Here is a 25,495-nt window from a genome sequence, read left to right as displayed (position 1 = left end):
GCAAATCGAAGACCGAGGGCGAAGACTAAGGATGTCAAACATTTAATACGATTCGTTATCACAGGCTATTTTTTCTTTTTCCTCTCATTTCTTATCTGTCTGATCTTTCATTTATCGGTAAAAAGAAAAAAAAAACATTAATTGATGTCAGGATTCAAATACTAGTAACTTGTTTTTTTGTGTGCCTTATTTTCTTTTCTACTGAATTATATCTTACTGAGTACCTCAATTATCACCACTGATCAGGGAAAAAACAACAGTAACTGTTCGTTTCTCACAGTTCACAATCCGAAGTTTTTTGTTTTTGTTTTTGTTTTGTTTTTTTAATAAAGAAAAAAAATGAAAGAGAGAAAAAAAAAGTTTCAGTTTTCCGAAGGTTCGCTTAACAAAATATGGAAAAAGAAGAAGAAAAGTCAAGTAATTTTGAAGGTTTGTTGATTCGAAAGCGAAACACAATGTGTAATTCTGAAGATTCCGCAATCCCGAAACTAATAGGCCATAAGTTTCGTACCACGCAGACCTATACATGAGAGTTCGTTCTAAGATTAACAAACTTTTTCTCAGATTTACAAACCCTGGGGATAATGCCACAGTAATATTCGTATTAACGAATCCTTATATTTTCTTTAACAAACATCTGGAGATTTTGCGTGTTTCAGATTCGAAATAACGGGGTCATCCTACGAGACCGACACCCACGACTCATGCAGCCCACGAGTTCGACATTGAAAACAGGTCCATGAGTCATACAGGTCACGAGTCATAGAGCCCACGAGTTCGACGCTGGGCAAATGAAGTTCATGAGTTCGACACTCGGTAAAAACGGCTCACGAGTTCGACATAAATAAAAACAGTCCACGAGCTCGATGGATATACAACACGGGATTTAATGTGTCGGTCTCGTTTAGGCCTTTTTTGCTCACGTTAAATGGGTTATTCAAATACCGGTTTTGATTGATTGGCTGAACACAGTCACGTGATGGAGGCACATTGGTTATGTTCGCCCATGGGCAGAAAACTTTTGTAATGCTCTCCCATGGGAAAACATTTTCACGTAAGAAATGACAAACGATACCAAACGATTGTACGATCATATTTTTCACGCAATCGATAGGATATAAATTTGCCTATTCCGTACAATGTGAAAATTAAAGCAGATGACCGATAATTGTAATGCGTACGAAAGTGTGATAATTTGACTAACCCATATAGGCCTAATCTAACAGATAATGACTTTCGTTGTCGGGAACATGTACCAAACATTCCACCATCAGGGTTTGAAACACTATTTCGGGAGGCTGTAAGTTCCTCGACTTCGTCTCGGGACTTATAACCTCCCTCAATAGCATTCCAAACCCTTCGGATGGAACATTCGGTATTTTCCCTCCCCGCCAGTGGACATCATCTATGTCGAACTCAGGGCTGTATGACTCGTGAGGTGTATGACTCCTGGACTGTATATTATGTAAATATGACTCGTGGGTGTCGGTATCGTGACGTACATGCACCCGAAATAACGAAACATCAGAATTTCCTTTCAACGGAATAATGTATACCGTGCCTGAAAAAAATCAACCATTCTAAACCAAAAGATACTATACTTATTTGTTACGATTATATCTCCACGTTTTCCATACCTCCTTGTAAGATATCACTCACTGCCATATGAATACTCCTCGATAAAAAGTAAACTATGTCGAACCATGTATGTTAACTTATCTTGCCTCAAGGATTTTGTCTTTTCTTGATTATCCCTAATAACCAGAAGGTTCGATAATAAAAAAGAAATAAAAATATAAAAAAATGAGAGGAAGAAAGGATCGAAGGTTCGTTCATTTGATAACGAAAATTGATTCGGTATACTGCAAGTTCGTTTATCAGAAAAAGTTTCGTACGACGTGATTCATTCTCTGATCAACGAATCTTATTTCATTTCCAGAGAAACGAACCTTCGGAATAATGCCACAAGTGCAATGGGATAAACGAACCCTGTTGATTATTTTCGGATTGACAAACTTCTATATTATAGTCGGCAGAGGGAATCTGCGTGTATCGGATTTGCAATAACGAACCATCGGCATAACGAACCTCCTCCTTCTTCTTTTTTTTTTTTTTTTTTTTGTCGGAAATTGAACACCACGCCTAGAAATCATCGATAGTGTCGAATAAGAATGAAACTGATTTCTTATACCTCAAAGATTCTTTTCTGAACTTTCTCCCAATGCCCGAATAAAAAGGGTGGTTTTAGAGCGTGTTGCTCTGAAAGTGCTTTATTCCAAAGGTTCGTGAATCCGAAAATGATGAATGATATGGCCTATTAAATTCTCCGAAGGTTTGCCAATCCGAAATGAAGGTTCGATTTTGTGATGGTTCGTTAGTTCATATATAAAAGGGTACTGTTCGTTATTCCGAAGGTTCGTTAATCCGAACATTTTGTGGCGTTATTTCGAAGGTTCGGTAATCCAAAAATGAAATAGGGTTCGTTATTCAGAAGGTCCGTTGATCCGAAAATGAAATAGGGTCCGTAACGAACCTTCGGAATAACGAGCTTTTATTTCATTTTCGGATTAACGAACCTTCGGAATAACGAACCTTATTTCATTTTCGGATTAATGAACCTTCGGAAGAACGAACCTTCGGAATAACGAATTGTAACCATAATATGTATATGTTGAAAAAATGGTGTTATGTTGAGGTGCTTGTAAACACATAATTACAAACACAAGAACACACGATTCACAAACTGGAATACAATCGTAATCTCTATTTGTGGAATTGATGAATTTTATATCTACTCCTGACATTATTGTGATGAAAGAAAAAATATCTGCTTCTTTGAATCTCTCTAAAAAAAATCGAGTGAAAATATTCACCCTTAAAGGAGTGAATACAAAAAAGAGTGAATTTCGAGTGAATTTTGAGTGAAAATGTTCATTTTCACTCGTTTTAGAGTGACCTCAGGGATCACTCCAAATTCTTCGAGTGATCCCTGAGGTCACTCCAAAATGAGTGAAAATGAACTTTGCATTCAAAATTCACTCCAATTTCACACTAAATTCACTCTTTTTGTATTCACTCCTTTAAGAGTGAATATTTTCACTCGATTTTTTTAGAGAGTACGTGTGTGCGGAGATGGGTTAAGATGATAGGTGAGTGGTCGAGTCGCGACTTGATAATGTTTTCATCAGCGTATACTCCATTACAAAAAGTTTTAAAAATGGAGATATCAAGGAATGAAAATTAAATGAAAACACACACGTATACAGAATCACGCACATACCCGTTTAAAGCTGACAGAAGGTTCGTTAATCCGAAACACACAAATTCCCTATAATACCTACAGAATCCGAAAATGAAAAAGGGTTCGTTATAATCCGAACATTTGTGGCGGTATTACGAAGGTTCGTTATTCCGAAGGTTCGTTAATCCGAAAATGAAATAGGGTTCGTTGTTCTGAATGTTCGTTTATCCGAAAATGAAATTTGGTCCGTAGCGAACATTTGGGATAACGAGCTTTGTTTCCTTTTCTGATTAACGAACCTTACTTCATTTTCGGATTAATGAACCTTCGGAATAACAAACCTTATCACTTTTTCGGATTATCGAACCTTCGGAATAACGAACCTTCGGACTAAAGAACCTTCGGAATAACGGACCTTCGGAATAACGAACTACAATCGGTAGGCGTAAATTCACACACGAATACACGATATACACCAAGAGACGAACTGGAATATAATCGTAATCTGAATATGTGGAATTGCTTTTATCATTGTTATTTTCATTTTTTCCTCTTCCTCTCCCTTCTTACGAAACTGTGATGATGAAGAAAAAAAAAATTCTGCTTCTTGTATATAGGTTACTTCATTATTCCACACTTGTGTGCGAAGGTAAGGTGAGGGGTACCGAGTGGTCAGGTGTCGGGGTCATCCAACGAGACAGTGGACATTGGAGTAGTGCATACAGATGAGGCTTATGAATATGTCTTACGGTATTTTTTGAAAAAGTGGACCTTCCAGACTTTTATTTTATATTTATTTATTTATTTACAGTATTTATTTTTTGGGGGTGGCGTATAATGTATACGCACCCTAACACCACCCCCGCTACGGGCCTGCTGATCCTGATCATCCTCTTTGAAATAATGGGCTGCGTGTTCCCCTTGTCATTTATCAGCCCCTTCTCATCATCATTTTATAACGATGACCCCCCCCCCCCCCCCCCCCCGTCTTCGCCGCAGGTTATTCACTGCTGTATAAGTTTGTCTTAATTCGATTAAAGGAGTGGTATAATATATTGGGTGATTTTTTTTTTTCATAGCAAGATACTCACAAGCAACCTTTATGAAATGTTGAAGAACATACAATTCTAAGAGGAATTGAACATTCATTTGAGCAAAATCTGTTTTGAAATGGCTGATATAAAAACAGTGTAAAACAAACGATCGTCAAAGTGGGTCTATACTTTTCTTGAACTGCTTTATTCCACCTCCCTGGTATCTCAGCCATTTAAAAACCAATTTTCATCACTAAACTTTGAATTCTTCATAGAATTATGTGTTCTCTATTATTTCATTAGAGATCTCATCTAAAAGAAAAAAAAACCATCTAGTCCCATCTCAAACAAAACTGTACCATCCCTTTATCGAACCTTTCCCTGTGGAATAATGAACTGTCGGAAAACTCCACAAAGAGTCCGGATAGAATTCCGCAAAATACTACGTGGTGGCCATATTTTACTCTTTCTTTACACACCGATCTGCAATTCCAAACGGTAAAAACAAATGCCAGTCCCTTCCAGTCAAAATGGGATGATGTTCGTTGTTCCGAAGGTTCGTAATTCAAAACAAATTTTCATCAAAATTAATACAACTTTGAATTCCTCACAGAATTATGTGCTCGTAAGCAGAAATTAGTAGGGACATACTCAGCAGCTCCAAAATTCGTATTTTGCCCTAAGAATAAAGATTCCTATGTTCAGCGTTCATTGATTGCTTTATGTTATATCAAGGACGCAATATCTGATGTTATACCAAGGACGCAATATCTGATCTCCAAATACTTCGGAATGGGAGGGGGGGGGGTGCGGAAACTCCAACTGCCTTTCAGGAGAGGGGGATACTTTGATCTTCTCAAGCGAGCTTTTGTGAGAGCGAATGCAAAACTTTGTTGGGTATTTTTAATTATCGTTTACTATAAAACATAGACATGCATTGTTTTCAAGCTTTAACTTTAAACATCACCATTTCCGAAGTATATTATTCCAGTTTCTTTTCCCCTAACTACTCTCTAAAAAAATCGAGTGAAAATTTTCACTCTAAAAAGAGTGAATACAAAAAAGAGTGAATTTCGAGTGAAATTGGAGTGAATTTTGAGTGAAAATGCTCATTTTCACTCATTTTGGAGTGACGTCAGGGATCACTCGAAGATTTTGGAGTGATCCCTGACGTCACTCCAAAATGAGTGAAAATGAGCATTTTCACTCAAAATTCACTCCAATTTCACTCGAAATTCACTCTTTTTTTGTATTCACTCTTTTTAGAGTGAAAATTTTCACTCGATTTTTTTAGAGAGTATAATCTGAAAGTCTGCCACATGCATGATCGCTAAACGCCACGCTTTGCGTGGATGTGCCGAAGTACGAAACGATTACAGCTCGTTATTCCGAAGGTTCGTTATTCCGAAGGCTCTTTAGTCCGAAGATTCGTTATTCCGAAGGTTCGTTGCTCCGAATTTCATTTTTGGATTGACGAATCTTTTGAATAACGCCACAAATGTTTGGATTAACGAACCCCTTTTCATTTTCGGATTAACGAGCCTCTAAGTATAGGGAATTTGCGTGTTTCGGATTAACGAACCTTCGGAATAACGAACCTTCGGAATAACGAACAGCACCCGTACGAAACACATGGTTTCACTCAATTCAAAGGAATGAGGTTATTGCAAGTTCGATGGATCGAATGCCCCTCATGACTTAGTTGAAGAAATCAAGAAGTCTTTTACGAGCAACGAAATAAAAATGAGAATGAAGAAAAGAAAAACCCCGAACGAAAGTTGCTAGCCAAAATATGTAAGTAAAATTTTGTGGAAATTTACAGTATATATATAATAATATATATATATATATTTTTTTTTCACAGGTGAAGTTCCTTCGAACTTTGAATAGGGATACGCAGTTTTGAGGGGCATGAAATTGTCATGATTTTGCTGTCTAATCGGGTACATGTAGCTCTCAATAAACATGCGGCTGCATAACATTCTCGTAGTGAATTTGTCTCGGCATACGAGACCCTTCATACTAGTAATATTTCTGTAATTCCATTTTTGATTGAGTGATTAATCAATCCCTTTTATAGTTCAGTGAGCATTAAAATACTGGTATTCAAGCATATATAATCGACTGTTCGATGTTGTCTAGTATGGGCCAAAAGAAAAGCTATACACAATCATGATGTGTTGCTTAGAATCATGATCTTTGCCAATTACAAGCTGATCGTTGTTCGATCGATGTTTCCAGGCTATGTCATACGCTGTTTATTACCAGAAGTGCGCGCATTCTTTCGTCCAGCACCTGGAGTCTGGCAATTGTTTTTGTGGAAATGCCCACAAGTGTGTGTTGTGTGTGTGTGTGTGTGTGGGGGGGGGGGGGGGGGGGTTCAAGTTTCTTCTATCCGAAGAGACTGCATACGCACAATCAGCTCTTCGCTTTTATTTTACTGTCGTCAATGTTTTTTCCCCTTATTCTTTGCTGGTAATGGCATTCGTAATTTAACCGAAAATAAAAAAGGTCAAACGGTTGGTTATTCGGCAATTCCATCCAAGTTGTAAGTTAGTTTATCATAAAGAGCAATACATGTACATGTAATAGTATTTGACAATTACAACAGAGGAAGAAATGATCAAATTTGATCCTGAAATTGATCCTAATGGCGATGTAGAAGAGAGGGAAACGTGGCAGATGGAAGGATTTTTTTTTATCATTGAATTTTAAGAAAATTACAGATCACCAGTATATTTCATGTCGTCAAAACTATATCGTGTTTTTGTGTTTACGTCAGTGCGTGTATGTGGGCATACGTTTACTTGCGTGTTTTAATTCACCTCTCATCGTGTAATATCCCATAAATATAATAACATAACATAGTGTGTTTGAAAACACCGCTGTGCTTCTCAAAAAAAAAAAATAGAGAAGAAAACAACTGTACATTTCGCGTCGTAACGTGTTGATTGCACGTCGGTCTCCCACCACTCAAAGAACATCTTACATGACACCGTGCGTGGGAGCTGAACATGAAAGTTGCGTTCTTCCCAGGTACGCACATGTTGAATGACAGCACGTGGTTATTGCGCACCTCTTCTTCTGCAATACTCAGTAGACTGTTCACAGATTCTCTTGCAGACTGACTTGATTACAGTAACTGTTGTTCTCAATCATTCAGCTATATAGTACAAACTAGTGTACGCGTTTCTCTTCATATTGTTATTGTGCTGTTAATAGCCTGCAGCTGCAGGCCGGGAAAACAACAGCGTGTTTGAAATGGAATTGTTGGGAATATATCACAGGTTACTACTGATTTGAGAAGAATTTGCTTTCCTGTCTTTCAAAGTGGTATGTACAGGCACTCTCCCCTAAAAGCCCAACCAATTTAACGTAAAATCCAGCGGTTTTCTTGGGATTGCAACGGTATTTTAGCAGCAGCCTATACTCCTGTAATGATAGGGAGATCAGGAACGAAATTGCACATCGTTTAATACAAGTTTTGTACAACCTTGGGCGTCCTTACACACGGAATGAGTTGCCCGTCGAGGCGTGGTAAATATTCTGTAGGTGTATGTACCATTATAAGAACTAATTTCCGTAAAACAGTATCCCGACAGTGAAAAGAACTGCCGTGTCGGTAAAATAATGTCAATGTGACGATCAAGCTGTAATAACAATGTACAAAATACAATCTACAAACTACAAGAAAGACATGATATTACATTCGCTCATCAGAAGTGAAATTCATCCACCAAAATTTACGTCTAAAAAGGCGAGTCTAAGCAAGGTGTGTGACCGTGGCACATGCCGTATTCTATGTAAATAATCATAAGAGTTGTCCAAATGCAGCTTCACGATGTCCTTTTTGTGACTTGTGTTTTGTTTTGTCGGGTTTTTTTTTTCTTAACAAAGGAGCTTCGATATTTGAAGCTCATTTTTCCCATTGGCATTTTAACATGTCAAACGTTGCACTCTCGCTATTCGATTGCCTGACAAAGAATATGAGTCACGTGTAGATATTTTTTTCAGTGATTTCGTTCATTTATATCAACACAAGAATCGCGAATTGTCATGTCACATTATATAGCTCATTTCACTGTCGTGAAATCAGGATTCAGGTACCGGTACTAACTAGCCTAGACCTACTTAATCATAATCACTTCATCCTTGGATGTAAATTAGGGCCTACACTTTATTTTTTGAGTGATCCCAATAGAATAGTGTCTCAGCTTGAAGGTTGCGCGACGATATTTTTCCACCTCATTTGTGATTAAACTGGCATCCATACGGCCACAAACGATTTCAAGCCGTGTAATTCTAGTCTTTAAAAATGGCCATACGCATCGTAGTACACCCAGCTTCTGGCTCTCGTTGGTTGCGTTGCTGCTCGAATTCTCACTTCTGTTGATTGGGATCACACGGCGTACGACCAAACCGGGCTCCCCCCACACACACACACGTACACACAAAGCATGAGACGTGACCAAAATGTGGCGGTAGAACGCGGAGGGACGCCAGTCGTCCTACCGCGGTAGGACGATCTCTCTCTTACAGAAAAAAATCACCAGCGCGCACATCATGTCAGATGCGCCTATATACGCGTAAAATCGTCCTCGAGCGTTCCATGCGTCCTCCTGCGGTAGAACGCTAGTGAGAATAAATATCCCTTCCCTAAAGCAAGGCTTGTCTTTAATGCTTTTGTATTACAACTGAAGAATGTGTTAATGATGAAGATGATTTTTTTTATGGTTAAAATGACCATTTTACCAAAGAAAGTGTTATCATTTTCACCTGAACTCTTCAACTTTCCATTTCAAATTCAATAGTAGTATTAGACAAGATACTCATGAAAATTTGCACAATGTATTAATTAACTACAAAGATAAAGTTAACGTAATTTTCTTGGTTCACTCATATGTGATATTATGGTCATTGTAAATAATGTGTAGTTCATTTTCAAATCATTGTAAAATATCATTACTTTATATTATGATATTATGGTCATTGTAAATAATCTGTAGTTCATATTTGAATCATTATAAAATATCATGACTTTATATTATGATTATTGTAGAAGCATTTTCATCCCTTTTTTGATTCTGCTTAACACAGGGTGAGACAAGAGACATGGTAATAGGTTTCAACATGACCAGCTACCGAGCCTGTAAGAATCTATGGAAGTCCTGCGTGGAGCACCATACGTTCTTCCGCATGGTGGACCCACAGCCCCCTGCCAAGAGGAGAACTTTCTTTCAGCTGGGGTCAAAGTTCAGATACAGGTCAGTGAGCAGAATCGTGACATTTGAACTCTAGTTTATTGCACATGTTTAAATTGGCAGCCTTAGTTAGTTAGTTTGTTCGTTCGTTCATTCATTCATTCGTGCGTTCGTTCGTTTGTTCGTTCATTCGTTAGTTAGTTAGTGCATTGAAGCTGTTATTTTCGCATACAGATATTGTCGCAAATGAGGAGGTGACAGACATTTTCGTGAGATGCTGTTTTCACGAATTGACACCAAGGCTGTTGTAAAATGCACTATTACCCTAGCGCATGGCAACATTTTTGGTGTTGTTAAATTCGCACTCCAACTGTGATTCGCGCAATTTGTGATGATTAAACCCTTACAAAAATAACAGCTTATACGGTAGTTACTTTTTTGTTTCTTTGTTTTTTATTTGTTTGTTTGTTTGTTTGTGTGTTTGTGTTTGTTTGAATCAAGTTAACAAGGCCACTGAGGAGGCTTTGACAGCTTATTAACAAGCTACAGGATGACCAATAGCTTTCCTTCTGGAGGACTAGTAGATGAATATAAGAGTCTTGTGTAGGGGCACGACCGCTGCTTTCAGCAGGCTCGAACCAGACCTGCAGAATTGAGAGTTGTTGTCCCCGCCGAACGAGTTCGAGCAGGGGACTATGAAACGGGCTCCGTACGTGTGTGTGTCCGTCCGTCCGTCCGTCCGTCCGTCCGTGTGTGCGTCCGTGTGTGATCAAAATGTTCAAAATGCTACTCCTTCGCCATTTCTAACCCGATTTTGATTCTGTTTGCTTTATATGATAGCACTACATGGGAGCTTTGAAACTTGTGTACAGAATTTCAATTGTGACCTTTGACCTTGACCTTTGACCTATATTGTACATTTTGCTTCAAAATGCTACTCCTTCGCCATTTCTAACCCGATTTCGATTCCGTTTGCTTTATATGATGGCACTAGGTGAGGGCTTCAAAACTTGTACACAGAATTTTGACCTTTGACTTCTTTGACCTTTGACCTTGATTTTTGACCTATATTGTACATTTTGCTACAAAATGCTACTCCTTCGCCATTTGTAACCCGATTTCAATTCCGTTTGCTTTAAGTGATGGCACTAGGTGAGGGCTTCAAAACTTCTATACAGAATTTTGACCTTTGACTTCTTTGACCTTTGACCTTGATTTTTGACCTATATTGTACATTGCCTACAAAATGCTACTCCTTCGCCATTTCTAACCCGATTTTGATTCCGTTTGCTTTATGTGATGGCACTAGGTGAGGGCTTCAAAACTTCTACACAGAATTTTGACCTTTGACTTCTTTGACCTTTGACCTTGATTTTTTTACCTATATTGTACATTGGCTACAAAATGCTACTCCTTCGCCATTTCTAACCCGATTTCGATTCCGTTTGCTTTATGTGATGGCACTAGGTGAGGGCTTCAAAACTTCTACATAGAATTTTGACCTTTGACTTCTTTGACCTTTGACCTTCATCTTTTTACCTGTATTGTACATTTTGCTACTAAATGCTACTTCCGGTGGGGACATGTATATTATGCACCGCGTAATTTCTACTTTTCCTTGTTGATGCTTGAAGGTGGAAGCCTCTTACCTCCCTTGTAGAGCACTTTATTGATAGCAAACAAAATTTGATGTTAAATCACACCGTAACATTCGTGAAGTTTCAAATTGTAGTCATCATATGTTGATTACTTGTACCACTCTGCCAACACAGTAGTCACATGCGATCTATGAACTGATGAATTTTAGGCAGACAGTTTCCTGCTCAATACATACTTCACATAGAATCTTAAAGGCATTATTTACCATTTGCAGATGAAACAAAAACCCAGCGTTAGTGCTTTAAAATAGTTCTAAAATGTGAGTTAGGGATAGAAACAGCCACTTTAAAAATTTGAATCTGTATAATCGATGTTAAGTATTGTTAGATACACAAAATGTGAACAATAGTTATGATAAAAATGTTTCCAGACTAAATCGTCTACAGTTATGGTTTATTGAGAAAAGTAGTGATATCTCCTTATATTTTAGGCTTTATTGTGAAAATTTTACATGGTACCGTAGGATGTTTTGTGATACAACAGACCTACACATGTGCATCAAATGTGATATCTTGACAATTTTTTAAATCACTGCTCCCAAAGGTAAACAGGCCCTTTAAATTGAGCTCTGAATCTTCCAATCTGATCAAACTGTCTCTTGGTGCTGCAGTGAAAAGACAGATTCTCTTGTGGATCGTTTTGAGCATGATAGAAAGTTTCTTATGAATTTGAATCAATAATTTTGCAAGTATTGTATGTTACGATATCTGTTACGTAATGATGTAAGTGTAGATCACGGATGAGTGATTAACCTGTTCCATGTGGGAACCTGGTCGCCTGTGTATTAAGTCTATGCAGATTTCAGAATTCAGTATGGAATGGGTTAATTAGAAGAGCTCTGTCTCTTTTCTTCTCCTCTACTGCAGCGGGAGGACAGAAACACAGACGATGGAAGAGACGAAGAAGAGATTAGCGGAGCGAGAAATTTGCAGGTTGGTGTGTCATAATGCTAACATGTCTTCATGAGATCTGTGTACTTGGCCCACACTGAAATCAAGACAGCATTACTGAAAGGCTTTCACAGTCTTCATTTAGATTGGTTGCTCTGAAATATCCATGAGTTTAGTTTTTACCACATGCTGAAGCATTCAGTTGACTATTTGCCAAAAGCCTTTGCAAAAGCTTATTCTTGAAGGGTCATACTTAAGATCCTGTTTTCAATTATGCTTTTAGAATGCGTTTATGTACTTTTGAAAGCTGCATATAATGCATATGAGAGTGTCCACTAGATAAGCATAGGTCTTTCAAATGCATCGCTTCAAAACTCAATTGAGTTTTTCATTTCTTGACATTTACATGTATCCCTGTGACAATACAACACTGAAATTATGAAACAAAAGGAGGACTATTAAATCTGTTTTATGTGCGATTCCAATTCATTTCCCAGCACCCATATATCATACATTGTATGACTCTCGTTTAACACCATTACCCATGCAGCAACAGGAATGCTGAGATTTTTCTCAGCTCTCAGCCGGAGTCAAAAGGGTAGGCCTCTCCTCACTCTTTGCCCCCCTTAGCTTCCCCTGCCGTGCTTGAATGTCTGTTTGTTCCCCGATTCGCAGAATCCACAATTTGCCGAAACTCTGCGAGAGTACTCGTATGCGTCTACACCGTATGCCTTCTCCCCCCACCCCCACCTTCTGTAGAATCCAGCGATCGTGTGCCTTGCTTTGTTCTAATTCTTGAGCTGTTACTGAGAGAATGTGATGTGACTTGCGATTAAAACATTCTGATATCTAATGATGCTTTCTAGTTGCCTTGAAATCACGGTATGAGCTGATATGAAGTGAGCAAGTCACCTATTGCTGTGCTTGTTTTAACCCTTTTGCTTCTAAATATGACAGCCCCCTCTAGAGTTATAACATGCCAGTCCAGCCTCCTGAAAGTAATTGGTTATTTATCATTTGACATTTTCCATCACACTGTTCTGCAACCTTCACTGCCAATTTTGCTGTACTGCCTACACTTTTGCTTTATCATGACATCCAGTGCAAATCCGGTTGCGAAGTGTGCAGTATTTACATTCTACATTTTCCTATTCTTAGCCAATCTGTGCTAAAAGGACATTGTCCATAATGAAGTGCTTTTGATTGTTTTTGTCATTATATCCTATTTCAAATATTTCCCTGACTCTTGTATCTTTTCAGAAATGGAAAAAGAAAGATTTCTGAATAAGACATTATAGATGTTTGAAAGAAAACATATCATAAGTTCTTGAGCAGACCTTTAACATCTAGGTGAACTCCCTCCCCTCCATACCACTCCCCCTCCCCTTCCCCCTTCCCTTCCCCTTCCCCTTCCCCTCCCCCTCCCCCTTCTTCTCTCTGCTTGGAACCTCCTTCCCTTTTCTCTAGGCTGGTCTGGATTGTAGAACTTTCTGGTCCTCATTACTGTGCTTCAGTAGTCTACCCTTGTGTTTCCTCAGACTTGCTTGTCTCTGTGAACTTAGTCTGCAGATTATGACTTCTTCTCACTGTGTATTTGTTGTTGTTTCATTTCCTGGCTTGTGCTTGATGTAAACTGTTGGACATGATTGAAGGGGGGGGGGGTGGAGGACATGTTTAGGTGGTTTCAAGAAGGTAATTTCTGTGCAAAAACTGTCGATAGCCCCCTTTGGTCATTGACCTTGTTCATTGATGAATGGTTCACATCAACCAGCCACAATGTGCCACAGGAGGAGAAGAAGATTGTCTCATGTAGTCTAGGACACACACACACACACACACACACACACACACACACACACACACACACACACACACACAAAGACAAGGAAAGTGTGCTAAGCCTTGGAGTGAGGCTACATCTGCCCACCCCTCTACATCTGTTTAAAAGACAACTAGCCATCTATAATATTGCAATGATATATAAATGTGTTCTCTCAGCTTAAAGGTGTCCTGCTTGTCTAGTTGTAAAGGCAAGAGAACTCTCATTTGTGCAAGAAATAGACAAATTTTACATGCAAATTCATGTCCTGTAAAGCCCTATTTTCTACATTTTTCATCTCCATGGAATAGTAGTCATGATAAGATTGCTTGTGTCATGTTCTTTGTCTAATTAGCAATGCAGACTATGGACATTTGTTTGCTTTCAGAATATTTGTTTTTGAGTTTTGAGTCTAATCAGTGATTTGTATCAAACACCAGAAATAGTGTTAAAAATGTCGTGATGGATAGAGTTTTTTCAATATCAATTTCAATTTATTTCATATTTCTCAAGAAAAATAATACAATTATACAGAGCTTTACAGAAGTTGTAATGTACAAATTAAATAAAGCATTTGCCAGAATGTACAACTATCCTGATATGAAGATAAACATAATGGTCAATTTACAGTAGTATTGGTGACTATAATCTTACAAAGTAGGAGACATATGATTAGGACTACACAGAAGGAAGCTTGTTGAGTCATTGGTCCCAGAATAACATCAGTTATAAATGTCATTGATGAACAATGATGACATTGCTGAGTTGGCCCTTAAATGAGAATTGAGTATTTTGTTTGTTTGTATGTTTGTTTGTTTATTTGTTTTTGTTTTTAAAGAGCAGACCATTTCCTCTTCCTTTCCCATGGTGTAAAGTCATTCATTGATGTGCAGGTCTGCAGGTATATACAGGGGTCGCACTCAACTTTTTTTAGCTCACCTGAGCCAAAGGCTCAAGTGAGCTATTGCGATCGCCCTTCGTCCGGCGTCCGTCGTGCGTCGTGCGTCGTGCGTCGTCCGTCGTGCGTCGTGCGTAAACTTTTTACATTTTCATCTTCTTCTTGAAAACCCCATGACCGATTTTCATCAAACTTGGCAGGTAGCATCCCTAGGGGGTTAGGAACTCAATTTGTTAAAATGGGCACCATACCCCACCCAGGGGGCCCCCAGGGGGGCCCAAACCCCCCAAAATTAAGGAATCTGTAAAAAGCTTCTTCTCTAGAACCAGAAGTGATAGAGCTAAGTTAATACTATGAGTTAGTACATTGATGACTGTAGTTTCAAGTTTGTTCATGGCAGAATCAGGGGTGCCCCCCTTGGGACCCAGGGGAGGGGGGTGGGGAAGGGTTCTAATGGGGCCTAAATTGTACATTTTCATCTTCTTCTTGAGAACTCCATGACCCATTTTCACCAAACTTGGCAGGTAGCATCCCTAGGGGGTTAGGAACTCCATTTGTTAAAATGGGCACCATGACCCACCCAGGGGGCCCCCAGGGGGCCCAAACCCCCCAAAATTAAGGAATCCGCAAAAATCTTCTTCTCTAGAACCAGAAGTGATAGAGCTAGGTTAATACTATGAGTTAGCACATTGATGACTGTAGTTTCAAGTTTGTTCATGGCAGAATCAGGGGTGCCCCCCTTGGGACCCAGGGGGGGGGGGGGGGGTGAGGAGGGGTCCTAATGGGGCCTAAATTGTACATTTTTATCTTCTTCTTGAGAAACCCCATGACCCATTTTCACCAAACTTGGCAGGTAGCATCCCTAGGGGGTTAGGATCTCAATTTGTTAAAATGGGCACCATGCCCCACCCAGGGGGCCCCCAGGGGGCCCAAACCCCCCAAATGAAGGAATCTTTAAAAATCTTCTCTAGAATCAGAAGTTATAGAGCTGAGATAATACTATGAGTGAGTACATTAATGACTGTAGTTTCAAGTTTGTTCATAGGAGATCCAGGGGTGCCCCTCTTGGGGGTAGGGGGGGGGGGGGTGGTTGGAAGGGTCCAAATGGGGGCCTGAATTGTACATTTTCATCTTCTTCCTGAAAACCTCATGATGGATTTTTGTCAAACTTGGCAGGTAGCATCCCTAGGTGGTCAGGATCTCAATTTATCAAACTGGGCACCATGCCCCACCCAGAGGGCCCCAGGGGGCCCCAATTCTCCCAAATTAAGGAATCTTGAAAAAATTGGGCCCTTATTGTACATTTTCATCTTCCACTTGAGAATGCCTCGTCAAATTTTGGTAGAGCTGTGAATAATTTAGATTAGTGACTGCGTGAAAGGTGAACTTGCGATACTCAGGTGAGCGCTAGACCCGTGGGTCTCTTGTTTAAACTAGCCAGGCGGACTACTTAGAATCAATTTTGACACTGAAGCAATACTTTGGCTAGCCAGACGGACTAGTTACTTCAGAATTTTATGATTTTTAGCTAGTCCGACATGATTTTGGGTGGCCAATGGCCAGCGGACCATCGCCAATTTCGAACCCTGATATATATTTCCCCCTTTTCCTTGAATAGTTTAATATGTCTTTGACCAGATCGTGTGGAAATCCTTCCCTTCTTGCCGTATCTCGGTCAAAACAATCTGTATCCTGTGGAAACTGTAGGAAATGTAGTGGAACAATAAATGTTCCATGAGTACTGGGCATGATACCATGCTCTAGAACAGCATTTATGACGTCAATCTCCTCTTCTCAGCTGACTTAAGAATCTTTTCCTCGAAACAGCCTTTTCAAAGTTGGTGGGATTTGGGGGGCATTTCATCAGTGATTTGTTGTGATTATTCAATCAGACTCCTTCTTCTGCCCTACCTTTACACTAGCAACCTTTGACCCGTAACATTTGAACCCGCAGGTCGTCGCCAAACAAGCGTGCCTTCCGGCGGACAGTGGGCGGTACGGTGGCGGAGATTATCCGGACAGAAACGCGAAGCCTGCCCTCAAGGACCACCCAAAAGTACAAGCCACTCAAAGACAACCAGTGAGTGTCGCTAGCAGAATCCCAATCCCCTCATCCCAGCTGCCTCTACCAAACTCCAGTTCCCTCCCTCCTCCAAGGTCCCCCTTGCCTCCCCCAAATTCCCTCACCCTCCCTCTCCCCTCCCTTTGGTCCCTTAACCTCAAGCCCTCTTGCAATCATCACTATTCCACTCATAAACCTGGGAAAAAAGGACATTACATTATGGTGCATGAATGCAAAGCTTAAATTGAGTACTATACAGCGACAAAACACTAATCATAGCCATAGCTGCAACAAGTGTATGCTGCCTTTTTACTTTAGTCTTGCATCAATGCACTCTCTCAAGTTTTTCTCAAACTTTATTATAAACCAAAAGAAAAGCATCATCACATTGCTTTAAGTTGTTTTTTAGTACCTTAGATGGATGATTAGCAATGCTTCGCACAAAGCAACTGCTGTGTGTCCTTCACTATGCAGCAAATAATACATCAGATATGTCAAGATTAAATGGATAGTTTAGTCTTACTTCCATAGGATTTCCTTCAGCCTGTCCCTATGTAGTTTATTCAATTCTGCCCATAGACTTTCCTGCCTTTGACTGCTTTTCTGGAGATTCAACTATCTGCAACTGATCTGTCCATCCACGGACCTGGTCTCTCTTCGCTCATCCTTCTTTTTACTTATATCTGCCTCTCTATCTTTCCTATCTATCTATCCATCTATCTCTCTATTTCTCATTAATTTACAGTCTCATAGCACTGTATATTTGTCATTCTCATCATTTTATCTTTCTCTGTCTTTTTCTCTCATTCATTCTTTTCTGATTTTCACCATTAACCTATTGTGCACTTTGAGTGCTGATTGGCAAAGAAAATCCCATAGTGTTGTACACACTGTTCAAAGTCTGTGGCACAGAAGGGGTTTATCAAGCTATCACCAAACTGTTCTTCTCCTCCTAGAATTGAATGCATGTGTGCCTCACTTCTTTGATACCATTCCAAATTTTCTTTCCATTCATTCTCTTGGAAATCTCATTTCCTTCCAAGCCCATCCCTACCTCAACCAGTTTGTCTATTTTCTATGAGTTTCCTGCTGTGGCCCTTACTTAATTAATACCTATGTTTGAAATTCATTAGCATACAGAACACAAATTAGGATACATGTAGGTGTACTAGTGAGTTTAGGGAGGGGAGGGGGGGAGTTCTTAAAGGGAGTGGCGAGAGTGAATCTTGCAGCTAATGATCCCACCTTCTATCTCCTTGCATGTAATGTATTTCCGGTGAATGTGTGATTTTGTACTAAGTAATGGGAGCTTTGGGATCGCTTATCCATCTTACACTTTGCATGTTTGTTTGGGGATATTCTTGTTTTCTTGAAATCCTCTCTGTTTTCTTGATCGGGTCATAGGTGTGAAGCATCACAGTTAACATTTGCACACAACTGTATGTCTTTGTCATTTTCTCCTATTTCCTCTTGTGTCTGTAGGCATTTTGTGCTCATGCCATTGTGCCACATTGTTACAAAAGTTGCAGTTTTGTTTTGCATACGTTGTTTGTCCTTTATTTTGTAATTCCAGGAAAATTGCATTTAAACAGAGCAGTTTTAAGAGTGGTTAACGTAAATCATAAAGATGTACAGAAGGTGCTGAAGTGGCAGAGTTCACAACAGATGCAATGGAAATGCAGACAGTTGTGTGAAAATGCCTAAAAACTTTGTGAGATATGACGTGATCAGATGTGATCACTTTTGGTTGCCATCCTGAGTGGTGATGTTCAAATATAGCACTAGTGTTACTCTGTGCATGTGTAAACAAATTGAACAGGTGGCTTTTGCACAAACATGGACATATGCAAAGTTGGATGCAAGCTTTCTGCCAGTTAACCTATCCAAAGCTGCTCTGCATTGCTTTTAAGAAAAATGATAAAAATCTGCATTGAATGTTTTTGTTTGGTTGTCATGGTGAAAAGGCATTTGTTGGCATGGTGATGTGGTATGCTAAGGGTTAATGCTCATGCACCGTGGGGTTTGTTTGGCTTGGTGCTGCACTCATCTCTTCTCTCACTCACCCAGCCGAATGCCCAGTTTTGATGGCCAGGTTCCCCCTGCCTCACCCAATGGCCAGCCTAGGTAAGTCCAACCCAACCACATACCCAGCGGGGAAAAGAGAACACCGTAGCATCAGTAACTCTTTAACTTTTTCCACCTCACCAACCACACAGATACTTGGAGAGACACAGACACAGACAGACAGACACACACACACACACACACTGACCCACAAATTGATATCAAGCTGATACAGGCTACAAATTCATTCAATGGAAACTATGCTTTACAAGTTGGGAAGAACTGCAAGAAGTCTACAGCAACACTTCTACTGTACCTCATATAACGCTGCTACCACTTCATACTTATCCTGCTATAAATCTTGTAATTACTGGTATCCCAGTGTAATGATATGTCAACCATGAAAGAAAAGTTTCAGGGAAGCAAACCATTATACACTGTGTACCATGTATACGTGGTATACATAAGAAAACAGATTAGTATATGCATTGATTTCATCCCACAAGTACAATTTGATAGGAACTATGACCTTTGTCGCACTTGGTTTACTAGTCTTTTTACAGTCAATATCAGTTTTTTAAGATTTCGTTACAAGTAACTACTACTCTAACTTCTCCTTCATTTACAACTGCCTGTGATGTAAAGAAAGTACAAAATAATGATTTTCAATTCAATTCAAAGTTTATATAATTTTTCGACAAAACATATAAGTTACACTTCTTTTGACAACAGAGAATAAGGTAAACAGAACCTTATGTATCGAAAAGAATGTAAAACAATTGAGGAGGACCTTATAGTAATTATACATTGTAGTTTAAAAAAACCCAGAAGTGATCGAAATAAAGTACATGTATAACTTTGCTTAAAGTGATTAGGGTGATGATACAATAATATGATATGATATGACATAATATAATCAGATTTGATATGATATAATAATTATAATATGATATGATATGATGTGATATGATATAATACTGTATACGCTATATATTTCGCGGGGGTTTTATTTTCGCGAATTTCGCGAGTCGGGAGCTCTTTGCGAAATTAACAACACGCGAAAATATTACCTTCCAAAATGAATCCCTTGCCTTGATGATACGAACATTTCAGTACTAGTATACCATGTCATGGCTTACCGAACAGACCATACTGGCTAAGCTTGTTTACGTACATATAGCACGTCCACGTCTACTTATGAATACTGTAGAGAGCCAATCCATTATCACAAGGGGACCACTCGTCAGAAATCTAGCGCGATGGACTTAACCACTTCAAAAATGTTGAATTCTAACTTACTAGTTCGCAGAGTTTGGTAAGTTTTTTTCATGCAGTGTATAACTAGTATCATTCTTATTTGCTAGTAAGTTGAAAATTCACACTTTCTTTGCCACTTCATATTTTCTCTGGTCCCCCAATCACGAATTTAACCACTCGCGAAAATGTGTGACGGCGGCAATTCGCGAAAATTTATGTACGCGAAAATTATAGCGTATACAGTATATTATAATATGATATAATATGATATAATATAATATAATATAATATGATATAATATAATATAATATAATATAAATATAATGTAATATAATATAATATAATATAATATAATATAATATAATATAATATAATATAATTATATTTGATATAATATATTATGATATAATATATGTATCATTTCAAGAAGAGGAATATAATGACATCTCTGTAAGCTATATGCAGTAAGTGAACACAACTTTTTTTATGCTGCTGCCACTCTGAGATCTACTTCACAGATACTTCTAATTTTCTGCATCTTTTTCTTTAAAAAAAAGCAACATTTAAGCAACATTATTTTTAAGATAGAATGGGACAGAGATGCTCAGAAATTAAAGAAAACAACAAGAGCTTGAGGTAATACACTTTGATGAAGCAAATGTGAATATGTTTGTGAAGACTACAGAATGTAGAGTGGGAAGCATAGAGGGTAAAGACCTTCTTGTATGCTCGGACAATACATGGACTTTTAACCAGGCATTGTTCTGCTCTGTGTGTGTGTGTGTGTGTGTGTGTGTGGCAAAGCCTCTTGAAGAAGGACCCTGGGATTTTCTCCTCAACCTCTCCCCCCTCTGACCGTCACACGAGGGCCTCCTTCTGGTCAGCAGAGGTTCCCTCCATAGATTATCTTCATTCTCACTCCACTCAATTGACTTTGCTTCAAGCACTCTCAGATCAGTTGCGGTTGAATAAAAATTCAAGGGTGTTGTCTCTATTTTTGTCTCCCTTTTTATCTCTCTATTTCTCTTTTTATCTTTCTTGATCTCTTTATCTTTCTGTTCTACTATCTCTTTTTTTTTCTCTCTCTCCCTTTCCCTATCTATTTCTCTCAATTTTCTATCTCTATATGTCTCTATCTCTTTTTTTCTATCTATCTCTGTATCTCTCCCTTTTTGTCTCTTTCTGTTTTTCTATTTATCTATCTTTCTATATCTATCTCTGTCTCTTTTTGTATCTATCTATCTCTGTATATCTCTTTCTATCTCTATCTCTTTTTCTATGTATCTCTCTATCTCTTTCTATATCTATCTATCTCTCTATCTCTTTCTATATCTATCTATCTCTTTATCTATCTATCTATCTATCTATCTCTCTATCTATCTCTCTATCTATCTCTCTATCTATATCTCTCTCTATCTATCTATCTATCTCTCTATCTCTCTCTCTCTCTATCTATCTCTCTATCTCTCTATCTATCTCTCTATCTATATCTCTATCTATCTATCTCTCTATCTATCTCTGTCTCTATCTATCTCTATCTCTTTTTCTATGTATCTCTATCTCTTTTTATATCTATCTATCTCTCTATCTATCTATCTATCTATCTATCCCTCTATCTATCTCTCTATCTATATCTCTATCTATCTATCTATCTCTCTATCTATATCTCTATCTATCTATCTATCTATCTATCTATCTCTTTCTCCAGCTATCTATCTCTCCCTCTCTATTTCTTCTTATCTCCTAGTCTCCTCTTTTTCTCCTTTTCTTGCCCGCTCTGAGTGTTGAAGCAAATTGTAGTCATGTGTTTTGCTATTTTAACTCACCATTTGCAATTTTCACTTGCCTGTGTCATATTGTATTTTCTGTTTGGTTTTTGAAAAATAAAATCCATGTGGCAATACAAAAATTTATATTTTATTCTCCATGCATCTATTTTGGTGTATACACACATCCACATTGATCATATGCAAATTTAATTTCCTTTTCTCACCAACATTTTTATTTGTCTGTCTTTGTGTCATGAAAGTATATATAATGTAAATTTGTGTCACTCATGAATTGTGCTCAGAAGTATCTTCTCACAGAAGTATGTTAGGTCACTTTTATTTACATGTGTTTGTGTTAATACATGTTATATCTGTACTCCACCTTATTAAATGTAACGGAATAATGTTGTTAACAACATTATGAAGTGGATATGTGATATGTATTGCAGGAATCATGAGAACTTTTAAATCATTATCCATGCATAGCTATTACATGCTTAGGGAAAATCCACTCACACTTTAATTGCAACATCAAAGAAGGGAAGATATTGTAATATGAATGAAACTTTATACCAAAGAAAAGAAAGTATCTGTGAGTTACAAGCTGTTGTACACACTTATCGATTTTCTGCAACCCATTGATATTTATTGAAATTCATAGAAGGTAGACTGGAAGAAATGGTCAACAATTGAACAGCAGTCAATCTGGTTCTGCAAGGTTGACTTTTGACTATCATCTGACCATCTTACTATCATCTGACCATCTTACTATCTTCTGACTGTCTTACTCTGTTCTGATATTCAGCAGTGAAACTCTAGTTCTCTTTTCATCCCCTCAGAGAGAATGGCCTGTCACGGAGCGCTGAGATGCTGAACGTGCCACCTCACATGACCTACATGGACGATAACGGTGGGAGTGACGTTAGCCTGGGTACTGGTAACTCGTATGAGTTGCTAGGCAACGGCTACAAGACGGTAAGTCTTTCCCTGCTTGGGAAACAAGATTCCTTTAATTAGCTGCTCAAGAAAATAAGGAACAAACAAGCAAAAAAGAATTTCAGCATGATTTTGCTCTTTATTGTGAATCAGAGGTGTTATGGCTCAGTGGTTAAGACCAAAGACTGTCAGTCCCAAGGTCCCTGGTTCAAGTCCCCTTACTACAGAGGGTTTTGTGCCCCTGGGTTTAAAGCACTTCATCCTCAATGCGTAGTCTTTTGTGAACTCAAAGCTGTTGATCTTTAATGCTTCTTTCATGGTCACATAAAACAAGTCATCTCAACATATGTGCTGTCATATTCTTTTATCTATTTTTTTTTTTTTACTTTTTGCGGGGGATGCATCATAATCAACGTTTCTCTCATTGCATCTTTGCTGTTTGTAACCATAGTAACGAAGCTGTGAGGACAGTTGGTTAGCATTTCTGGATGCAGGAATAGGTGTTACAACAGAAGAAATTACCTGATGTGACCTCCAGTGCATTAGACAGAGAGAAGGAATTATGAAGGAATTTATAATTAAGGAAGCAATCAGAGAGAAGGAATTATTGCGGTGTCCTTTTGTGTTTCGATGTGTATGACTTTTCAGGATCCCCTGGAAGGATTGTCATATAGCTTCATTAATCTTTCTGAACTCAGTGTGCTTATCATGTGGGGAGGTAAAACGAAAGTGAAAGAAAGTTCTAAGTGTATGTCTTGTTCAGGTTGTCATTGCGATACAATGACCCTGCACGACATGATATGGATTGACGGTCAGATTAGCATCAGTCATTTTGTAAAATCAGAAGTATTCGCGGCATGACATTCTCATGAATTGAGCCACAACCTTATTTGCGGCATGAAATTCCGCAAATTGCCGCTGGCATTCGGCGCATATAGTGTAGACAAGAACTTTCATGTGCATTTCAATTTCACACATTTTTTCTCTCTCAAAATTCATAAAATTAAAATGCATGTGAACATTTCTGGTTTTACAGTGTGTAATTTTCATCGAGTACAGCAATGATATTTTCTGTGTTGTGTACCTCATTATGACTACATTACATGCAGTGCACTTCTTAAACATCTTTGATCATGTAAGTATGTGTCCCTAGAGTACTAGAACTGTATTCGCCATGTATTCAGCGAGTCTAATTTTCCACATATCGGGACTTGCCAATAATTTCATAAATGATTCACGATTGTGGAGTGTAGTTATGAAGAGAGAAATACAGGGTGGCCCAGAAAGAATGGAACACCTAAGATCTTTAATATCAGCAATATTGTTGCGAATAAGACTATGTCATTATTTTGCATAGTACTGGAAATGCCATTCTTTTTCCAATAGAATGACACCAAGTTCTTTAATTTTTGTTAATGCGTTATTATTTTAGGACCATTTTTGTCCACCCTTGCAATTTTCAAAATGTGATCATTTTGCGCTCTCAGAGATACCGAAACCAGCGAGGATTTGGCTTGCCATAGAACCAGTAGCATTCACAATGATATTCACAATAACATTCACATTATTCACAATGATAACGGACAATGACAATCACACCGTCCGCCCCACATTCCACACATTGTGCGCTACTGGTTCTATGGCAAGCTGAATTCTCGCTGGTTTTTGTATCTCTGAGAGTGCAAAATGATCACATTTTGAAAATTGCAAGGGTTGACAAAAATGGTCCTAAAATCATAATGCATCAACCAAAATTAAAGAACTTTGTGTTATTCTATTGGAAAAAGAATGGCCTTTCCAAAAGTATGCAAAATAATGACATATTTGCAACAATATTGCTGAAATTAAAGATCTTAGGTGTTCCATTCTTTCTGGGCCATCCTGTATATGTGTACACATTGCATTTATGACAGGATCAGCGTTGATATTTTTGCATGTTGTATAATCTGCAAATAGTATCTGACTCAGGAAATTCGCAAAAATAAAAACCCCGCAAAATATATGGCGTGTACAGTAATCAGAAGTTGAATATTACTGAGAAGAAGATGGAGTTATTTCAGCTGATATGATGAGAGATTTGAGACAAAGCAAATGAACAGGAAAACTGCTTGTTACATTTCTCATCTGTGATTATATCTGTGTAACAGCATAATTTCCAATGTGATTAAGATTCCAACGAGAACTGGTTTTTGTTTGTTTGTTTGTATAGGGATGGAGGTTGAAAATATCACATCTATTTGTCAAGTTTGATACCATATTAAAAAAGAGACAACAGGTAAGGCAAAGGAAGTGAGGAGACATGAAATTGATCAATCGCATTTGCCTGAATTGCCCAGCTGTTCAGTGTATGCTATATAGCGTGATACCTCAAAGCATGTCATATGAGTTGCGTATTATTTCAAGCTTTTTGTACGATGATTTGGTTTTGTTTATTCTCAGTGTTGATTCTGTGCGCATACACAAAGCGTCCCATTCATGCATGGTTGATTGTACACACACAAAAGAGCGTAATCTCCATTTTTTCATCAGCAATCAAACGGTGATGCCTTAGTAGTGATACGCATGCTGCCAGACGACAGAGGGCGCTTTGGCTTCAACGTGAAAGGCGGAGCAGACCAGGGTGCCCCGATCATTGTGTCGAGAGTAGCGCCAAACACACCGGTAC

General features: G+C 38.5%; 1 protein-coding gene across 2 annotated transcripts in view; it reads left to right on the top strand.

Annotated features, from left to right (window-relative positions):
- Nucleotides 1-25,495, top strand: part of LOC139733916 (tyrosine-protein phosphatase non-receptor type 4-like) — a 199,439-nt gene that overhangs the window by 154,304 nt on the left and 19,640 nt on the right. The window contains exons 9-14 of one of the 2 annotated variants that reach the window (XM_071644729.1): nucleotides 9,373-9,539; nucleotides 12,002-12,067; nucleotides 16,697-16,822; nucleotides 18,872-18,928; nucleotides 22,734-22,869; nucleotides 25,360-25,491. In XM_071644729.1, coding sequence (XP_071500830.1) covers nucleotides 9,373-9,539; nucleotides 12,002-12,067; nucleotides 16,697-16,822; nucleotides 18,872-18,928; nucleotides 22,734-22,869; nucleotides 25,360-25,491 — 684 coding nt within the window. The remainder of the gene's footprint in view (nucleotides 1-9,372; nucleotides 9,540-12,001; nucleotides 12,068-16,696; nucleotides 16,823-18,871; nucleotides 18,929-22,733; nucleotides 22,870-25,359; nucleotides 25,492-25,495) is intronic. The other variant, XM_071644730.1, reaches the window with a different exon arrangement.

The sequence above is a fragment of the Diadema antillarum genome, unplaced genomic scaffold, assembly GCF_040938485.1.
Source record: "Diadema antillarum isolate AM-2024a unplaced genomic scaffold, OU_Dant_1.0 seq00000503_RagTag, whole genome shotgun sequence".
Lineage (NCBI taxonomy): Eukaryota > Metazoa > Echinodermata > Echinoidea > Diadematoida > Diadematidae > Diadema > Diadema antillarum.
Note: the sequence above shows the minus strand (reverse complement) of the source record. Positions and strands in the feature narration are given on the sequence as shown.